Here is a 17,018-nt window from a genome sequence, read left to right as displayed (position 1 = left end):
GAGTTCATCGCCGGAGCTGCCGGACTGCCACCGAAGCTTCGGCGGCAGTCCGGCGGGGGTAGCTCGGCGGCAGTCCGGCAGCTCGGCTCCGGGAGTACAATCCCTTTCTCCTCCATGTCATTTGGAGGGGAGAGGGGAAGTGGGCGGTTATATTCAAGTGCCCCCTTCCATACGTAGGAGGGGGCGCCGTAACTGACTCGCTCGTTTGGTAACTGTAGGCTGGGTACTTTCAGAAATGCATATCTCACTCAACAAAACATGTACAGAGTTTTATCAAAGTTTGTTTTGACCCAAAACAACACCCCAAATCCCAGGAAAAGTGTTGTTTCATAATATGTCCCCTTTAAAAACAGCTTCTTCCCAAGAGAGAAACGAGAACTGAACACTGCCCAACACTGACACTGGCTGTCTGTGACGGTGTACTACAGTTAGAACAAAGCACATACGGTGTACACTGCAACTGCGCCTGTGTATCCCTAGGCCTAAATGCAAATACTTTATAAAGTATTATGGAAAATCCATGTTTGTTGTTAACCTTTTGCCTGGGGTCATTCGGTCAAACGGACCCCTTTATTTATTCGAGGAAAGCTCCTTTATGTCAACATTTCCCAAACACGATGAATGGAGAGTTGCATTGCTAGGAGTGGGTGAAACTGTTTGCGCATTTGCATGTGGAAGTTGTTTGGGGTCGGAGGTAGGGCGGTGCAATGAAGCTCCGCCTTCTCAAACTGGCACAACTACAATCCACCAAATGTCCTGCTTGCCAGACAGAATAGAATAACTACACATAATCTAACTGTCGTGAGAAATACATCAGACATCCGACTGCAAGTATGGACCGCTGGAAGGGAAGGGTGGCTCTGGTGACCGGAGCCTCTGCAGGGATCGGGGCGGCGGTAGCCGAGGATCTCGTCCAGCACGGCATGAAAGTTGTCGGCTGCGCCAGGAATGTGGAGAAAATACAGGTAATTTTTGGATGAATTATCCAAATCGCTTGCTTATTATCTTCGTCCGAACTCGTATGCATGTTGATATTATAACCGTACCAAAAAAAACGAGTTGTGTGTTGTATAATAGGCCACGTTGTCGCTGCACCTATGCCAGAAACGGATCAATAATTAACTATCCTCGTGAAGTTCATTGGGATGGGCAATCGCTCGTTGTTGAACTATTGACCTTTCTATCATCAGCTGTAGAAAGAAAACAAATGTGCCCAGTGTTCCAAATCGAAGAATGTGAATGTGTTAATAGTGTTTTATTTTTACTTTCCTGGTTTGAGACGGGGTTATGCCCACTAACCCTAACCGCAAGGAATTCCTCATCTCAGCTGGCATGTGGCTTTGTTTATTATGACATTTAAATCCACTAAATGACCGCCAATTCTGTGTTTCAGGACATTGCCACCAAGTGCCAGAAGTCTGGTTACACTGGGCTTTTGGTTCCCTATCAATGTGACCTTTCCAATGAAGAGGAGATCCTTGCCATGTTCTCAGCCATTAAAGCCCAACACGGAGGGGTGGATGTCTGTATCAACAACGCTGGCCTTGCTCACCCAGACAGTATTTTGAATGGCAAAACCAGTAGCTGGAGAAACATGTTGCAGGTAGCCTTACGTTTTGTATATATTTTAGAAAATATAGAGTAATAGACAGACAAACCCACAAGTTTATAAAATATCATTAGTGTCATGTGTTTTCTTTTGCAGGTGAATGTCCTTGCCTTGTCCATATGCACCCGAGAAGCCTATCAATCAATGAAAGGGCGAAATGTTAATGACGGGCACATAATTAACATAAACAGGTAATGTTAACATTGAAATTCAGGAAGAACTCAGCTCTGTTTGCTATTGAACCAAATCGTTGTTTTATTATAAGTAGGTTTTCCAAATGTTTTATTTAATTTATAAAATGCATCATTTGTACCTCGGGGTACTTATGGCTTCTTTTGATAATTGGGACATTTGGGTTCCAATCTGAAATACTGTACCATTGAAGGTCAACTGCAGACACCCTGAGATGTTGAAGTGGTCCTATGTTCGGTTTTCGCAGCATGAGTGGCCATCGGGTCGTGCCCACCGCTGATGTGCACTTCTACAGCGCGACTAAGTACGCTGTTACGGCTCTGACTGAGGGCCTGCGACAGGAACTGCATGAGGCCAAGACCCAAATAAGGGCAACCGTAAGGTCAAGCCATTCCATGGACCGCTTACTTGATCAATATGTATGATCAAAATGGGTTCAGTTTATAATATGGACCAAAATCGAATCAGTATTGTGCCTGTTGGATAATTTTGGATTATACCTGCTGCATTTCACTAATGTGTTTTTTTTAGTGCATTTCTCCTGGCCTTGTGGAGACTGAATTTCACTCTAGAATGTACCACCAAAACCCAGAGAAGGGTCCTTCTGTTTTTGGCAGTATAAAGGTAGTGTTTCCTTTTATTAGTGATGCTTGGCAAGTGCTGGGACCTTCCACTCAACAGATGTTTTCAACCCTTGACTTTTCTTACAGTATTTGGAGGCTAAAGACGTTTCCAATGCGGTCACATACGTCTTAGCTGCACCTCCACACGTGCAGGTACTTGGGTCATGCTCTGATTTAGGTGTCATGTATTTATAATGGGTACGTTTTAAAGGTTTTGTCTGTTATGTTCCTTGACCCCAATATGTGTTTTTGCCCTCAGATTGGAGACATTCAAATGCGCCCTGTGGAACAGAAGTCTTAGTATGAGGTCACATCATCTGAATACAATTTCAGAATATTCAAGATGAATATAATAATCAAGATACCATGGCCTCCTTCCATGGTGTTGGATTGATTTGAAAAAGTAAACCGCCTTCGCAACTGCATCTCCATTTCAGTTCAAGCGTTTTGTTTCTCTTTCACATGCAGATGGTGTATATAAAATGTCTAAATAAAAGGGTTGTTTGAAACCAAGAGTTTAGCATTAATACTCAATCGGCCTCGGGCTTGTTTCTCTTTCAGTTGAGTCAAATCGACCTTCAGAGTTAACCTGGACTCTGCATAGCCTCCTCCCCTAGCCCCCACCACCCCATCTCCTCCCTTACTCACAAAAACACGCCTCTTAACACACTTATTGTATGTTGTATCTTATCCTAGCTATCTTTGTGTACAGGGAATGAGTTAACCTAGCAATTGTAAGTGCTTGACACTTGTTTCTGTGAACATTTTCTCTCTCTACCAACAGCGATATATTGTTTCTCTTTCTTCTGCAAAATGTACTTCTGTTAGGCGATTTAGATAAAAAAAAGTCTGCTAAATGCCCTAAATGTAAAAAAAAAATTGCAACCCAAAACTTATTTTCTCAAGTCTATCAGTCTTTATGAAGTAACTTAAGGCTGTTAAATTGTTTAGCCCAATTTTCCTTCATATACATGGATGAAATGACTGAAGACCGTTTGGGATTGTGCAGAATTTATGGGGCTGACAGGAAGCCAATTCCACCATCCTGGTTTTACACATGAAAATAATCTGGGGTTCCAGTGGGGAGTCTAGTTCCGTGCAGTGGAGCTAGTGGAAGACAACATACATCAGAGGACCCCATGGGCTACCAATCAGATAGTTAAAGTGGTAGGATGAGCAGATCCAGGGACAAACCCAGACACCCACATCAAGGATTTGGGACATACAACGACCCTGTGAATTGAGAGGGAAAGAGGACTGACAGTTAAAAGTTAACTATCGTACACTTATTAATTTCAAACCAGTACATTTGTTATCTTCAAAATAATAACGTCAGTATGATTAGATGATTGCAAATATTCCGAGTCAGCATTACTGCGTGACAAGTTTGTGATTAACCCATTTATTGATATAACAGTGGGTGATAAACGTGGATGAGGTAAGGTTTTGCATAAATATCTGATAGGTTTAACCAGAATATTAATATAAGTTAATATCACTCAACTAAGGCTTTGCTTTGTCCTTGTTCTTGAGTCCATTGGTAAAGGCTAGACAGAGGTGCATACAGTCAATGACAATGGATATAATAATTTTATTCTTCTTAGCCTATACTATCAAGCCCAGTTGGGCGGCAGGTAAGTCAATTTAGTCAATCTACAAGGTTAACAGAACCATTTATAGCCATTTCATTTGAATATGCCTTGGTTTACCCCCAAATTACCATAACAGTTTTCATAATTAAGTACAAAACGTTTGATTAACTGTTTTATGATTGAAACGGCTTGACATGGCTAGATTAGTTATCTTTAAGACGCGTGACTGCTTTCTTCTAGATTGGTGCTACCAGTCGCAGGTGTCATGTAACGGGACATGCAGGGGTGAGTACTGTGGACCCGGCCAGAATTGTACCTGATTTGATCTTAGCCCGGCCAGGTCCTACCGCAGCACGTTATCAATGTCAACACTATGGCTTCCACAGGCCCCGACGATTGGCCCTTGGTCGCTCGGCATTGCAGTGGAAGAAACCAGTCTCCTGTGAATATTGTCACAAGGACAACGCTTCCCGATGAAAGGCTGGTTCCGTTACAACTCATCAACTATCAGAAAATGTTCAGAGGTCGCATCATAAACAACGGACATACCGGTTTGTGTTTAGAAGTATTTTAATTGCAGAAGAAAAAAAATATTTAATATTATATACAATGTCTTTATTATAGATTTTGACTTATATAGTAGCCTTGTTTTGCTACTGCATATAATTTTATTTGCCCAAAAAAATCGAATTAACTGAAAATCTCAGTTTCTATTACAATACGTTATTGTCATCTAACATTATACATTGACCATGGAAGTCATAAAAAATGATCAAAAGAAATGCGGATGAACATTTAGATAAGGGCAGATAACTCACTATGAAAGATATAGTAATCCACGACTTTATGTACGTATTGATGTTTTTGATCCAAGTTCAACTAGATCTACCCTCAAATGTAAAGATCCAAGGCGGAAAGCTGGCAGGGCCATATAAGGCCTTGCAGCTCCACTTCCACTGGGGGAAAGATGGAGGCCCAGGGTCCGAGCATACTATTGATGGAGAACGGTTCCCCATGGAGGTGACCAAAATCAATCAGAGTCGATTCACTCTAAAATGTATAGCACTATAAAGATAACTTCTGCATATGGTAATATGAATTAGCATTGACCAGTGTATGTTAACGGCAATTGCAGATGCACATTGTCCATATAAAGGAAGAATATGATACTTTGGACCAAGCTGTGGCAGACGACACAGGCGTGGCAGTTCTTGGGTTTTTCTTTCAGGTAGGCCTAACATAACTCTGTACAGGCTTACGTGTTTGTCTCCCATGCTGGAAAACAGTAATATTATTAGCTTAATTTAAACAAATAACGCTATACTGCTTTTAGATTACAGTGTATGCAAACTTACTTCTCAACATTACGTACAAACGAAATAGTAAAACACAGTCCTAACACGTCATGTACTCAGTTGGATGTAATTTGTGTCTTACTTTCTTTGCATTTCCAGGAATCTCCAACTCTGAATAAGCAATACGAACCCATCATATCGGCCCTGAAAGACCTAAACCATAAAGGTTAGTGGGTTCAGTTTACCAGCAAATAACCAAACAAAAATTAATCACACCCACATCTAAATATCAAGCAGCTAATTGTATGACAGATCATTTGTTAATGGTGACATATTACACCACCAGGTGTGAGGTTGATTAGCCGTTAAAAACCGTTTTGAGCCTTTTCTGACATCACAAGTGGGCGTGTCCACCTAGATGTATGAAGGATAGATGAGCAACATTTGCTACTGTCCACTGGGTAGGCTGGTAGACTGGTCTACCCAGCGAACATCTAAGTGGACACGCCCACTTGTGATGTCAGAAGAGGCAGATTTTCTAAACGGTTTGTAACGGCTACTAACTTCTAATATAATAATACGTCAATCAACGTAGACTAAATCACCTTTGCCGTTTGATAACAGTGGTGTTATCCGGACAACAGTGGTGTTATCCAGCCGTTATCCAGAGCGTCCCTTTGAACCGGATCCGTGCTGATAGCGGGTTAATGTTTCTCCCTAATTAAAGGTTGGGTACGGAATTCGCTTTTTTGGCCATTTTTGCAAAATTACTTGAAATCCTTATCATAACCCGCTTACAGCCACTGAGTCAGAAGTACTGACATGAAAATTAAACTTGTCAATCATCTGTGGAACGGGCAGGGATCGAAAAACTCCAGCCAATCATTTGGATTGCCACCTCGTTGCATTGGACAGTAAGTACGTCAATCAAACGGTCGTACTGCACTCCCCCTCCCCCGCGCCCCGCGCGCGACCCCTTCGTGCAGTACTCGTGACCCAGAGCTCGTGACCCAGAGCAAGCAGAGCAAAGAGAAGGAAAACTCTTTTTCAGAGAGTAATTGATAATAAATACGCTGAAAGAGAAAAACTGAAATCAAGAATAATCCTAGGCGCTGCTTTTGAACGTTGGCGGCAACTGAAGGACGAGAAGGGTCTAAAAACCGATGCTTGTGTGGCGGTTGACCTAGTTTCAAAGTTTATACCGTTTATACTCGGTAATACCGGTGTTGAGACGAGTGTATTACTCGGTGTGAAAATGTCCACACCGCGGCAACCTTAGTGAAAACCAGGACTTCCAATACAATTATATGAAACAAACATACATTTTCTAAAAATAGTAATGATTTATGTGACCGTTTAATGTTTATAACATCTGGTGCAACCATAGCCGCGAGAACGTATTCTCAGCAGGGGGTGCTGGAAAAAAAAAACCCGGCCTGCACTAGACTCGCAACTCGTCACATTGATAAAAAAAGATATATAGCAGCGCAGCTCAATTACACCAGTGCATGCGCGCACAGTTGAACATCGATCGTTGTGTTCACTTCCGTCACACCATGGTTCACATCCAGCTGCTCACAGAACAAGTTTAGCGCACCACCGCTACCCTCACACTTTTTCATACAACCTTTTTTCAGCACTAGGACATATGAGCATTAAATAAATGCTGCGTCTCAACATGCCTTGGACAGCATCGAGGATGACTCGCTTTGCCACGGGCCGAAACAGTTCGGAGCGACCACAGCCAGAGCGAACACAGCGGGGCAGAGGAGTGTCAGGAAGTCTTTGGTGTACACATCAGTACGGCCTATTTGCACTACTGTTTAGTGGCAATGCAGTGTTTTATTCTATGCCTTTTTATTTTCGTATATTATTTCAATTAATACAATTTATTTATTCATGAAATCAAGATCTGGTCTTCAAATCTTTTTTCCAAATATAGGTCGTATTACAATGGGGTTTGTGTTTATATTCGGATCAATACGGTACAGCGGACGCTCACATGACGTTAAGCATTTCCTGGTGCATAATGTGACGCTTCAGAACCTAAAATCCCGTTTCTCCCCGTTGATACGACAACACATAACCGGCGTTTTCAGAAATCTCCACTTTGGCTGGAGTTTTTAGAAATGATCTTTTTCTGTGATAAGACAGGGCCTCGGACAGGGGGTGTTGCAGCACCCCCAAAACCCCTACTTCCCGCGGTACTGGGTGTAATTTACAGCTGAATGTAGTGCCATGTTGTTAAACGAAAACCTACGCTAGCCTGGCTCGCTCTCGCGCATCTCTGTTCGCGCTCGTGCATGATTGCGCGTCCAGGTATTGGAATGGGTGGAGTCAGAGTCAGCGTTGAAGGAGAGGGGGTAGGACCATTTGAATTGTGTATTTTCAAAATCTGCTGGCGTTTCGCAAATCGCGTACCCAACCTTTAAGCGAGCAACAGCACGATTGGCGGCGTGTCACTGGGCCGGCTCGTGCCACCGGAGGAGACTCTCGAACACTACTTCCGTTACCAGGGCTCGCTCACCACGCCGCACTGTGACGAGTCCGTCGTGTGGACGCTGTTTGAAACCCCCGTTCCGCTAAGCAGGAAACAGGTGCTGATGTGAAAAGGACTGGTTTGTGGAATTGTGACATGGTGAAATAATTAAAGAATTCGTAGGCTTATATTTGTTTGTCTGACTTCCTCACCGTCGTGTGTCCGTTGTGTGCGTTGATATACCCGCTCTGCTCTGGTTGTGTTGCGTTGTGACAGCTCTCTGCGTTCTGCGGTCTTCGGTCTCCCCGTGGGACGCGCATGGTGAACACCTACCGGCCAGAGCAGCCGCTGAACGGGAGGAAGGTGTATTACTCCGGCGGGGGCCTGCCTCTGCTTAACACCGCCCTGCTCATCTGCTCTGTGTTGATATCCAGTGGACCCTCACTGCACAGCGAGAGCTGAACGTAAACACCTGTCCTGTGCAAACAATAGCATAGGCCTGCTGAATATTTATCTAGGATAATGAATAAATGTATATTTAAATGTGGCTCAACATGTCGTGTGCCATTTGTGATTTTCTTTTTCACACACACACACACGCACGCACGCCACTTTTGTATAATTTAAAGTAATATAAATATAAAAATACATTTATATAAAATATATTAACAGTATTAATTTTAGGAATAAGGCGCATATCATGATTTGCCAATTAATCGGCTAAGGTATTTATTAAGCCGCAGGTAGGCCTAACCAAGTCCCTGAAATAAGTTTATTAAGATTTAGCCACTTGCCATTCTTCTATGCTCCACTAGGTGGCGGCATGATTCCTGGGTAAAAGAGTTAAGGCCTTGAAGTGTAACATATCCATTAACCATGGATTTGTTAAAGTCATGCTCAAACAACTGATCTACACAGGAACGCTTTGCCCACTACCCCCCTCACTTTGTGCCATGTTTCAGGACGACATTTAAAGCAACAACACATAAACTACATATTTAATTTGCAGTAAACAGGTTAATTTCCATTATCTGTGGAGGGGCTGAATCGGCTGTAAAAGCTTTGTGGTTTTACATCTCAAAGCCGAGGAGTTCAATTTCGACTTGGGCGACTGACCCATCTAATGGCTTTACCTCTTCTGATAATGGGTCATGTGATTAACTGAAGCCGTTTAGGTTGGGTTACCCACCTTCTACGCTTTGACCCGCTTGAAGTTCTTGTTTTGGGACAAGGACGCTCTCTACACAGCCTTGAGAACAGGGTGAGTCCCCTCACTGGGTATAATCCCCAGGTACACACAAATAGACGTCTGATCGTGCAAGACTCCCAGTGTAGAACGCCACTCATGCTAGGAGGTTCCCTCGCTAAAGGAATACAGCACAAACACCAAGCCTGGGACAACCACGTTAGGCCCTCTGCGGTAGTGACTGGGGGGCCAAATGGCCCTCAGTGATGGGAGAACATTTAAAAAATAACCTGAGTTCTTATTTTATGTGAAAAAAGGAGGGTCTGCTGATGAAGATCCCTAGAGATCGAAACGTTGCTTGTTAATAAATCCACTTCTGGAGCATTTAAACAGTGTGAAGACCTTCCTTTTTTCTTGTATTCAACACTATTGTCTAGCCCCTGTGGATTACCTTTGGAAGTGTGCGCCACGCCTATACTTATTTTATGTACCATAGCAAAATTACAGCTTGGCCCATTCTCTTGATTTTGATAATTATCCAATCAGAATGAAATTAAAGTTGTTTCCAAGAAGATGTATTGATTGATTAATTTGTGAGATGGCCGGGCCAGTGGGGACTGGTGTGGGCATGCACTGTACGGATTGGCTAAGAGAGCAGGTGGCTTAGGTTGCACAGACTCAAGACCGGTTTTCTTCTACCAAATCAAGGTTAACAATCGTGGAATTCACTTCTACCTGGTTGTCATCAGTGATAAATGTGTGGGAATCATTTCCGAACAGCAGAAAATGGATGCCATTGGCCAAAAGCCAAGGGGCGCTGCCAAAAGAAAAGGAAGTGAAAGAATATCGGGCCACCATAAGAAATCTCTAGCTAATAAGGTGCTTTTGCAAATAAGCTCCACAAAGTGAAGAGGGGGCGCAGGCTATCTGCCTCAGTGCCCATGGGCACCCGGAGGTCCTGTCCAGCCAAGCGTAGCACCAGCAACTATTATCATCACCTCCTTTTTAAAAGGGGTGTCACTAAAAGTAGCCGTTTGAGTCATGCGTCGGCTTTTCATAATTCCTTCATACGTTTGTGGAAGTTTTGAGAATGTGTTATTTCACTCACAGCGGTTTTTTCTTCATATTTCTTGGTTCGCAGCACGCCACCCCACCCCCCACTTCCTCTTCCTCCCCTTGATATGACTCTGAGGTTTGTGTTGTCTTGACAACAGGGGACGGAGGCCTATCTACGTGCTCTGTGGGTAGTTTCTGTTTCTGTACATTTTGCACACAGTTGGGGTTGACGTAGAAGCTACTCCTCAACCCCATCCTCCCTGACCCCACCTTTACAAAAGTGTTGTTATGTATGAATGCGTTGGTACTATCATTATTAATATGAGTACCGATGTTTCTGCTACCTTATTGCTATTTCTGTAATCTTCAACTTTAAGATGTTGTCAGATTACCGTTATCAACAGGTTCTATCGAATATACATGTCGGATATATGAGCCCTTTTTTTTATCAACACAAGTGATGCACGATTGAACAATGTTTTTAAGTTGAATTACCATTACATGTTCGATCAAATATACATGTAGGATATATGAGCCCTTTTACTGTATTGACTTTACCACTAATTGATTCCTCTTTGCAAAGTTTCACTGTTAGGCACAGATCATTCTGGAAAGCAGGTGTGACCGTGTGACAATGTGTGTTTAACAGTGGTGCAATTCTCTCAGCAATCGTGTCTATCAATAACCGAAGACGTGGGCGTGCATATGCACATGCATGACCAAGTAAGCTAAACCGCAAAAATGTGTTTTGTTCACAAGTGTGTGTGTGTGTGTCTGAGTGAGTGTGTGTATATGTTTGCGTGTGTGTATCTCTCTCTCTCTCTCTGTCTGTCTGTCTGTCTGTCTGTCTGTCTGTCTGTCTGTCTGTCTGTCTGTCTGTCTGTCTGTCTGTCTGTCTGTCTGTCTGTCTGTCTGTCTCTCTGTCTTTCTGTCTGTCTGTCTGTCTGTCTGTCTGTCTGTCTGTCTGTCTGTCTGTCTGTCTGTCTGTCTGTCTGTCTGTGTTCATGTGTTTGCGTGTGTGTGCAAGTGCATGTGTGGGTATCTGCCGGTCTGTGTGTGTATGTGTGTGTGTGTGTGTGTGTGTGTGTGTGTGTGTGTGTGTGTGTGTGTGTGTGTGTGTGTGTGTGTGTGTGTGTGTGTGTGTGTGTGTGTGTGTGTGTGTGTGCTACCATGCATACACGTGTTTCCTGTGTGAACCACGTGGCTGAAAGAGGGTTAATAAAAAGATCAGCATCTTTCCCTGGTTCTCTTTCTACACTGGACTCTAAACAACACTGGTAAGAACTCAACACCAATTACTTTATCTTCACAACCAATACTGAATGAGGTCTGTGCAATTATGGTTATGTTGACTTAGTTGACTTGAAGGCAATGTCTCTTGACTCTTACCAATGTTTTGTATTGTATCAAGTTTAATTATTGTTGGATGGAGATGTATGAAAATGTATTTCCCTGTAATTAAATCCATCACTTGATAATGAACAGTACTATTTTAATCATGTTATGCAGTACTATTGTTGAGTTTACGCTACACTTGTCTGTCGAAAAGTCGTCAACCATTCATTCACGCAGCAGAACGAGGAGACCATGGATCTACAAATACAGTGTTGTCACCCATAAAGTAGAAAGCACTACTAAACTTCAATGCAAAGTGTAGTGTTTCCTACTTTATGGATGAGTATACTGATGGCTGCAGGTGATCAACGGAAGATATGGAGATAACGCATTATTGCTGTAATTGAAACAAAGTTACTGAGTTATAGTTACAGTTCAAATTAATGTAAACTCACCATCAAGGTATCATTTATTCATTCTTCATTCAGACAAATGTAACTAAACAGTGTGAATTCTTTGATGGAAAAGATACAAGAGGTGTTTAGATGTTTATTGACAAGGTATATAGGAAGAAGGATTTCATGAATGTTAAACATGGTATTGTCATGCCCCAGTTAATTTATGCACACAATAAAGACGCAAATATCTTCTTATAATGGTTCTGCTTTTATTATTATATGAATATAACTGCTTAAAAGTGATGTGTTCAAATGTATTAAAGACTCAAATCAATCCAAAAAAGATTCCAAGCAAATTAATAAAAATATATGAACCACTTCTGAATGCGAAAAACTATGGACTAAGTGTAGAAAATGTACAAATATGGCAGGCAAACTGAGTGCACAATTAATTTATATATATGGAGCTCAGCATACATCTTACAAGTAATTATTTTAGATTAAAATAAAATATAACCACAGCCGTACATAGAATAAGCAACACTTCTTTAGAGATATTGAAAACATTGTTAACATTGTTAACATAGCGACATCGTTATTATTCATCCTTCGGATAACCATCAATTGCTCAATAAAAAGAAGAGATTTTTGGACTCTTATGGAAAATACAATGTATATATACAATTATGTTTGACACATTACAGATTGAATACCCCATTAGTTATAGTTATATAACTTATAACATATATACACACACATATATATAGACAATACAGAAAATATTATTTATATATATATATATATATATATATATATATATATACACATCTCTCTCTCTCTCTCTCTCTCTCTCTCTCTCTCTCTCTCTCTCTCTCTCTCTCTCTCTCTCTCTCTCTCTCTCTCTCTCTCTCTCTCCCTCTCTCTCTCTTTCTCTCTCTCTCTCTCTCTCTCCCTATGTACATAAATATAAACATATTATATATGTATGTACATATATACAAATATATATAATTTAAAAACTCATCTTCTTCGTATGGCCTTAGCATTCTCATGTCACCCTGGTGAACTCTAGTTCCAGGGAAGGGGTTGCAGGAAGTTTGATGGAACCAGTCCCCTTCGTCCATGAAGATCTCCCTAGCATGAAAGCACATGCAAAGAACGTCAACTCAACTCCCAACTTCTATCAACATCTTCACCATGTGTTTTTGATTCATGCCACTCACATAGTAGAATCCATCTTGATCCATGTCCCCAAACACATATATGATGTCTCCTGAACGAAAGCCAAGCTCGGCCTGCCAAAGCAAATTAAAGGAGCTAAGGTCATTAGCAGCTCATTTGTCGCCGCTAGGTTGTGCTAAGGGGTTTATATGTGGAAGGACCGCTCTGCGACAAACCGCTTACCTCACTGTCCATGTTAGGGGAGCTTTCCCATGGGTTGTATTCAAAGATGGCGACCATGCGTTGGACAACCACGTCGTCAGGGACACTGGAGGTCTCACTCAGGTCCTCTGGGGTGAAGGACGCACCTGGGGGCGTCGACCACATGATCACTCCACTGGGCTTGAAGTCCCACCTTGTAAGGCTTGTTATAAACGTTCTCATCGTATCACGGCTTGGAACCGTGTGTGTGTGTGTGTGTGTGTGTGTGTGTGTGTGTGTGTGTGTGTGTGTGTGTGTGTGTGTGTGTGTGTGTTCACAGTATACTGGTGTGTTTTTGTGTGTGTGTGTGTGTACTGGTTTGATGTGTGTGATTAACTGGTGTGATATGTGTGTGGTGTTCTTGTATGTGTGTGTGTCTGTGTGTGTGTGAGTGTGTCTGGTGTACCGGTACTTGTTTTTTTGCGCGTGTGTGTGTGGCTTACCGGCTTGTGTGTGTCTGTGTCTGTGTGTGTGGTGTACTGGCTTGTGTGTGTGTGTGTGTGTGTGTGTGTGTGTGTGTGTGTGTGTGTGTGTGTGTGTGTGTGTGTGTGTGTGTGTGTGTGTGTGTGTGTGTGTGTGTGTGTGTGGTATAATGGTGTGTGTGTGTGGTATAATGGTGTGTGTGTGTGTGTGTGTGTGTGTGTGTGTGTGTGTGTGTGTGTGTGTGTGTGTGTGTGTGTGTGTGTGTGTGTGTGTGTGTGTGTGGTGTAACGGCTTGTGTGTGTGTGTGTGTGTGTGTGTGTGTGTGTGTGTGTGTGTGTGTGTGTGTGTGTGTGTGTGTGTGTGTGTGTGTGTGTGTGTGGTGTAACGGCTTGTGTGTGTGTGTGTGTGTGTGTGTGTGTGTGTGTGTGTGTGTGTGTGTGTGTGTGTGTGTGTGTGTGTGTGTGTGTGTGTGTGTGTGTGTGTGTGTGTGTGTGTGTGTGTGTGTAAAGTGAACTGGTAGCGTGTGTGTGGGCACAGGCCTACCGGTGTGGTCCACCAGCAGGAAGCCTTGCTGCATCAGCACCGCCTTCATGTCCTCGTCCTCCACGGGGACCTCAGCCACCATGTTGCTGGGGACGTCCCCCCGCAGCCCCCCCGACTCCCCGTGGTAGAAGCCGTCCGAGTCCTTATCACCAAACACCTAGCGTGTTCATCGCAGTGTCAGCAATACCCTCAATTAATACTCTTAGTATAACATGTTATTTGATATTTTATTCTCAAGATTAATTTTTTGCATTTTTATGCTTTATGATTGAGAGTGAGATAGAGAGGAAGGTAGGGGAGAGAGGGTTAGGGTTAGGGTTAGGGGAGGTCATGCAACAAAGGACCACAGGCAGGATGTGCTTATATGGTACACACCCCATTAGTACAACAACAGTTTGTTTGACTTATTCATTCCTTTTTTGTAATTATCCTTTGACTGGTGTATCTATTCAACAGGCCCAGAAACAGCTCTGTCTCTAGACATCAACTGACAACTGAGGACAGGAAACGAAAGCCGCCACAAAGCCTCCACGCCTACTCGTGGCCCGAAACCATATCAAGAAAAAGAGGGCGATTCTCTTTTTGTTCTTCCGTCTGCGAGTCCTTTACAGCCGACGCACGACCGAACCAGAAACGAGCAGCGCAAGATGAAACGCATGTCAGCATCAGATCACCATGGACGGCATTTTACATATCGTGCTTTTCTCACCAGTGGCAACTCAAAGCCCTTTGCAATATCGCCTAGCATCACAGACGGCGGTGTCGACCACGCAAGGCGACAGCCAGCTCGTCAGGAGCAGTCAGGGTGAGGTGTCTCGTTCAGGGACACCTCAACGCCCAAGCTAGGAGGAGCCTGGGATCGAACTCGCAACCTTCAGGTTACCAGCCAACCCGCTCTACCTCCTGAGCCACGTACCGCCCCCACATGAGTTCAACAACCACGGCGACACACCATGTCGAAAAAACAACCACGGCGACACACCATGTCGAAAAAACGCTAGGAACCGGCGGCCTCACCTTGATGATCTGACCCGGCACAAAGGGCAGCTCCGCCGCCGCCGTCTCGCGGTTGGGGGACATGGCGGCCGGGTTGTAGGGGTACAGCGCCACGAAGAGCCGGGCGCTGGGCAGGGCCAGCTTGGTGGCCGTCTCCAGCTCCCATTCCCTGATGTCCTCCGGCCGGGCCAGCCGCACCCCGTCTGGGTAGATCAGGACGTCCACTTCCAGAAGGCCGTCCATTTACCCGCTCGTTGCATCCAGCTGTCCCCCTGCCTTGGCCGGGTGGGACTGTTGGACTCTCCACACACAAACACACAAACACACACACACACACACACACAATAGGACTCACCTCACACACACACACACACACACACACACACACACACACACACACTAGGACTCAACACACACGCACACACACATACAGTAGGGCTCTCCACGCACAAACACAGTAGACCTCTCTCTACACACACACACACACACACACACACACACACACACACACACACACACACACACACACACACACACACACAAGCAGAAGACCTCTCCACACACAAACACAGTAGACCTCTCTAAACACACACACACACACACACACACATACACACCGAAGACCTCTCCACACACACAAACAGAAGTCTTCTCCACACACACAAACAGAAGACCTCTCCACACACACAAACAGAAGACCTCTCCACACACACAAACAGAAGACCTCTCCACACACACAAACAGAAGACCTCTCCACACACACAAACAGAAGACCTCTCCACGCACAGACCCAGTAGACCTCTCAAGACACACACACACACACACAGTACACACACCTGCTCGCTATTGGAGGGGAACTATAAGCCAGGGCCTGGCTACTTTGGCTAATCCTCTTTGAGGGAAGTGGATCCGTTTTAATGTGCTGCGAGTGTGTGTGAGGCCGGGGACACCGGTCTCAGTCACACAGTATAATGTACGGGTGCATTCCACTGCACACTGCATAGAGAGTGCAGGGGGAACGCAGTGGGGGCCCTCTTGAAGCAGGAGTGCTGGATCAAGCTCAATCCACACCCTAGTGGTTTGTGCTAGAGATGACTTCGGGAGAGGAGGGGCAGGTCAATGATACTTTATGAGGCTCAGTCAACACCTTCTAGAGTCCAGAAGGTGTTAGAATCTAGACTAATGTCCTGTAGCTGATGTAGGCCTACTTTTGAATAATGTAACCCAAAGCTTTACCTCTGTCCAGGTGAGCCGCACATAATCTCCTTCTAAAGAAGAGGAGATAATGAGTGTGTGTGTTTGTGTGTGTGTGTGTGTGTGTGTGTGTGTGTGTGTGTGTGTGTGTGTACGTGTGTGTGTGTGTGTGTACGTGTGTGTGTGTGTTTAGTCTAGTGTTTAGGGTGGTTCACTCAACCGCAACCCCAATGCTCTTGAGCAAGATGCTTAACCTACTCATTAATCACCTGTATCTCAAAGTAACCGTCTGCTAATTGAGAAAGATGCAGGCTCTATATTAACTATAGCTTAGCACAGAGTAGTACAGTATAGTTTACCGGTAGACGGTTCAGTTGTAGGCCAATTTTTGTATCCCACAGTATAGGACCGTATAGGATTTGATTTCTCAGAAGACCATGTAGTGGAAGTTGCAGGCGACCACTAAGCAAGATAAATATTGGCTCAATCTCATCTGCATCTGATAAAAGCACCTGCTTTTAGCTAGATGTAAATGTCAATAAAATCACATCTAACAATATTTGTTGCATATTTTCTACGAGAGGACAACCGTTGTTATCTCGATGTTTCTAGAAACTTTTAACATGAGACGTAAAACATGATGATTCATCCTCGACCTGCGAATCCTTCTTAATG

General features: G+C 43.8%; 3 protein-coding genes and 1 long non-coding RNA gene across 4 annotated transcripts; 2 read left to right on the top strand and 2 right to left on the bottom strand.

Annotated features, from left to right (window-relative positions):
• The first annotated feature begins 655 nt into the window (after window positions 1–655).
• Window positions 656–2,945, top strand: LOC130405935 (dehydrogenase/reductase SDR family member 11-like). Its single transcript, XM_056611261.1, has 7 exons — window positions 656–965; window positions 1,394–1,603; window positions 1,706–1,800; window positions 2,049–2,178; window positions 2,333–2,425; window positions 2,512–2,577; window positions 2,684–2,945. Exons 1-7 carry the CDS (start codon window positions 834–836, stop codon window positions 2,723–2,725), a joined length of 768 nt encoding a protein of 255 aa, XP_056467236.1. The 5' UTR covers window positions 656–833; the 3' UTR covers window positions 2,726–2,945.
• Window positions 2,946–3,383: 438 nt separating this feature from the next.
• On the bottom strand, window positions 3,384–6,030 carry LOC130406633 (uncharacterized). The gene is made up of 3 exons (XR_008904488.1): window positions 5,917–6,030; window positions 4,333–5,524; window positions 3,384–3,657 (listed from the first exon to the last, which is right to left on the bottom strand). It is a non-coding gene; the product is annotated as an uncharacterized LOC130406633 (long non-coding RNA).
• Window positions 3,815–8,333, top strand: ca4b (carbonic anhydrase IV b). Its single transcript, XM_056612300.1, has 8 exons — window positions 3,815–4,058; window positions 4,257–4,301; window positions 4,403–4,567; window positions 4,891–5,036; window positions 5,152–5,244; window positions 5,471–5,537; window positions 7,745–7,908; window positions 8,067–8,333. The coding sequence occupies exons 1-8, from the start codon at window positions 3,995–3,997 to the stop codon at window positions 8,250–8,252; spliced, it is 930 nt and encodes a 309-aa protein (XP_056468275.1). The 5' UTR covers window positions 3,815–3,994; the 3' UTR covers window positions 8,253–8,333.
• Window positions 8,334–12,833: 4,500 nt separating this feature from the next.
• si:ch211-105f12.2 (RIMS-binding protein 2-like) lies at window positions 12,834–15,392 on the bottom strand. The gene is made up of 5 exons (XM_056610440.1): window positions 15,171–15,392; window positions 14,146–14,310; window positions 13,170–13,274; window positions 12,989–13,060; window positions 12,834–12,899 (listed from the first exon to the last, which is right to left on the bottom strand). Exons 1-5 carry the CDS (start codon window positions 15,390–15,392, stop codon window positions 12,834–12,836), a joined length of 630 nt encoding a protein of 209 aa, XP_056466415.1.
• Window positions 15,393–17,018: the final 1,626 nt, after the last annotated feature.

Source organism: Gadus chalcogrammus, chromosome 16 (genome assembly GCF_026213295.1).
Source record: "Gadus chalcogrammus isolate NIFS_2021 chromosome 16, NIFS_Gcha_1.0, whole genome shotgun sequence".
Classification (NCBI taxonomy): domain Eukaryota; kingdom Metazoa; phylum Chordata; class Actinopteri; order Gadiformes; family Gadidae; genus Gadus; species Gadus chalcogrammus.
The sequence above is the reverse complement of the archived record's forward strand: the minus strand, read 5'-3'. Positions and strand labels throughout refer to the sequence as shown.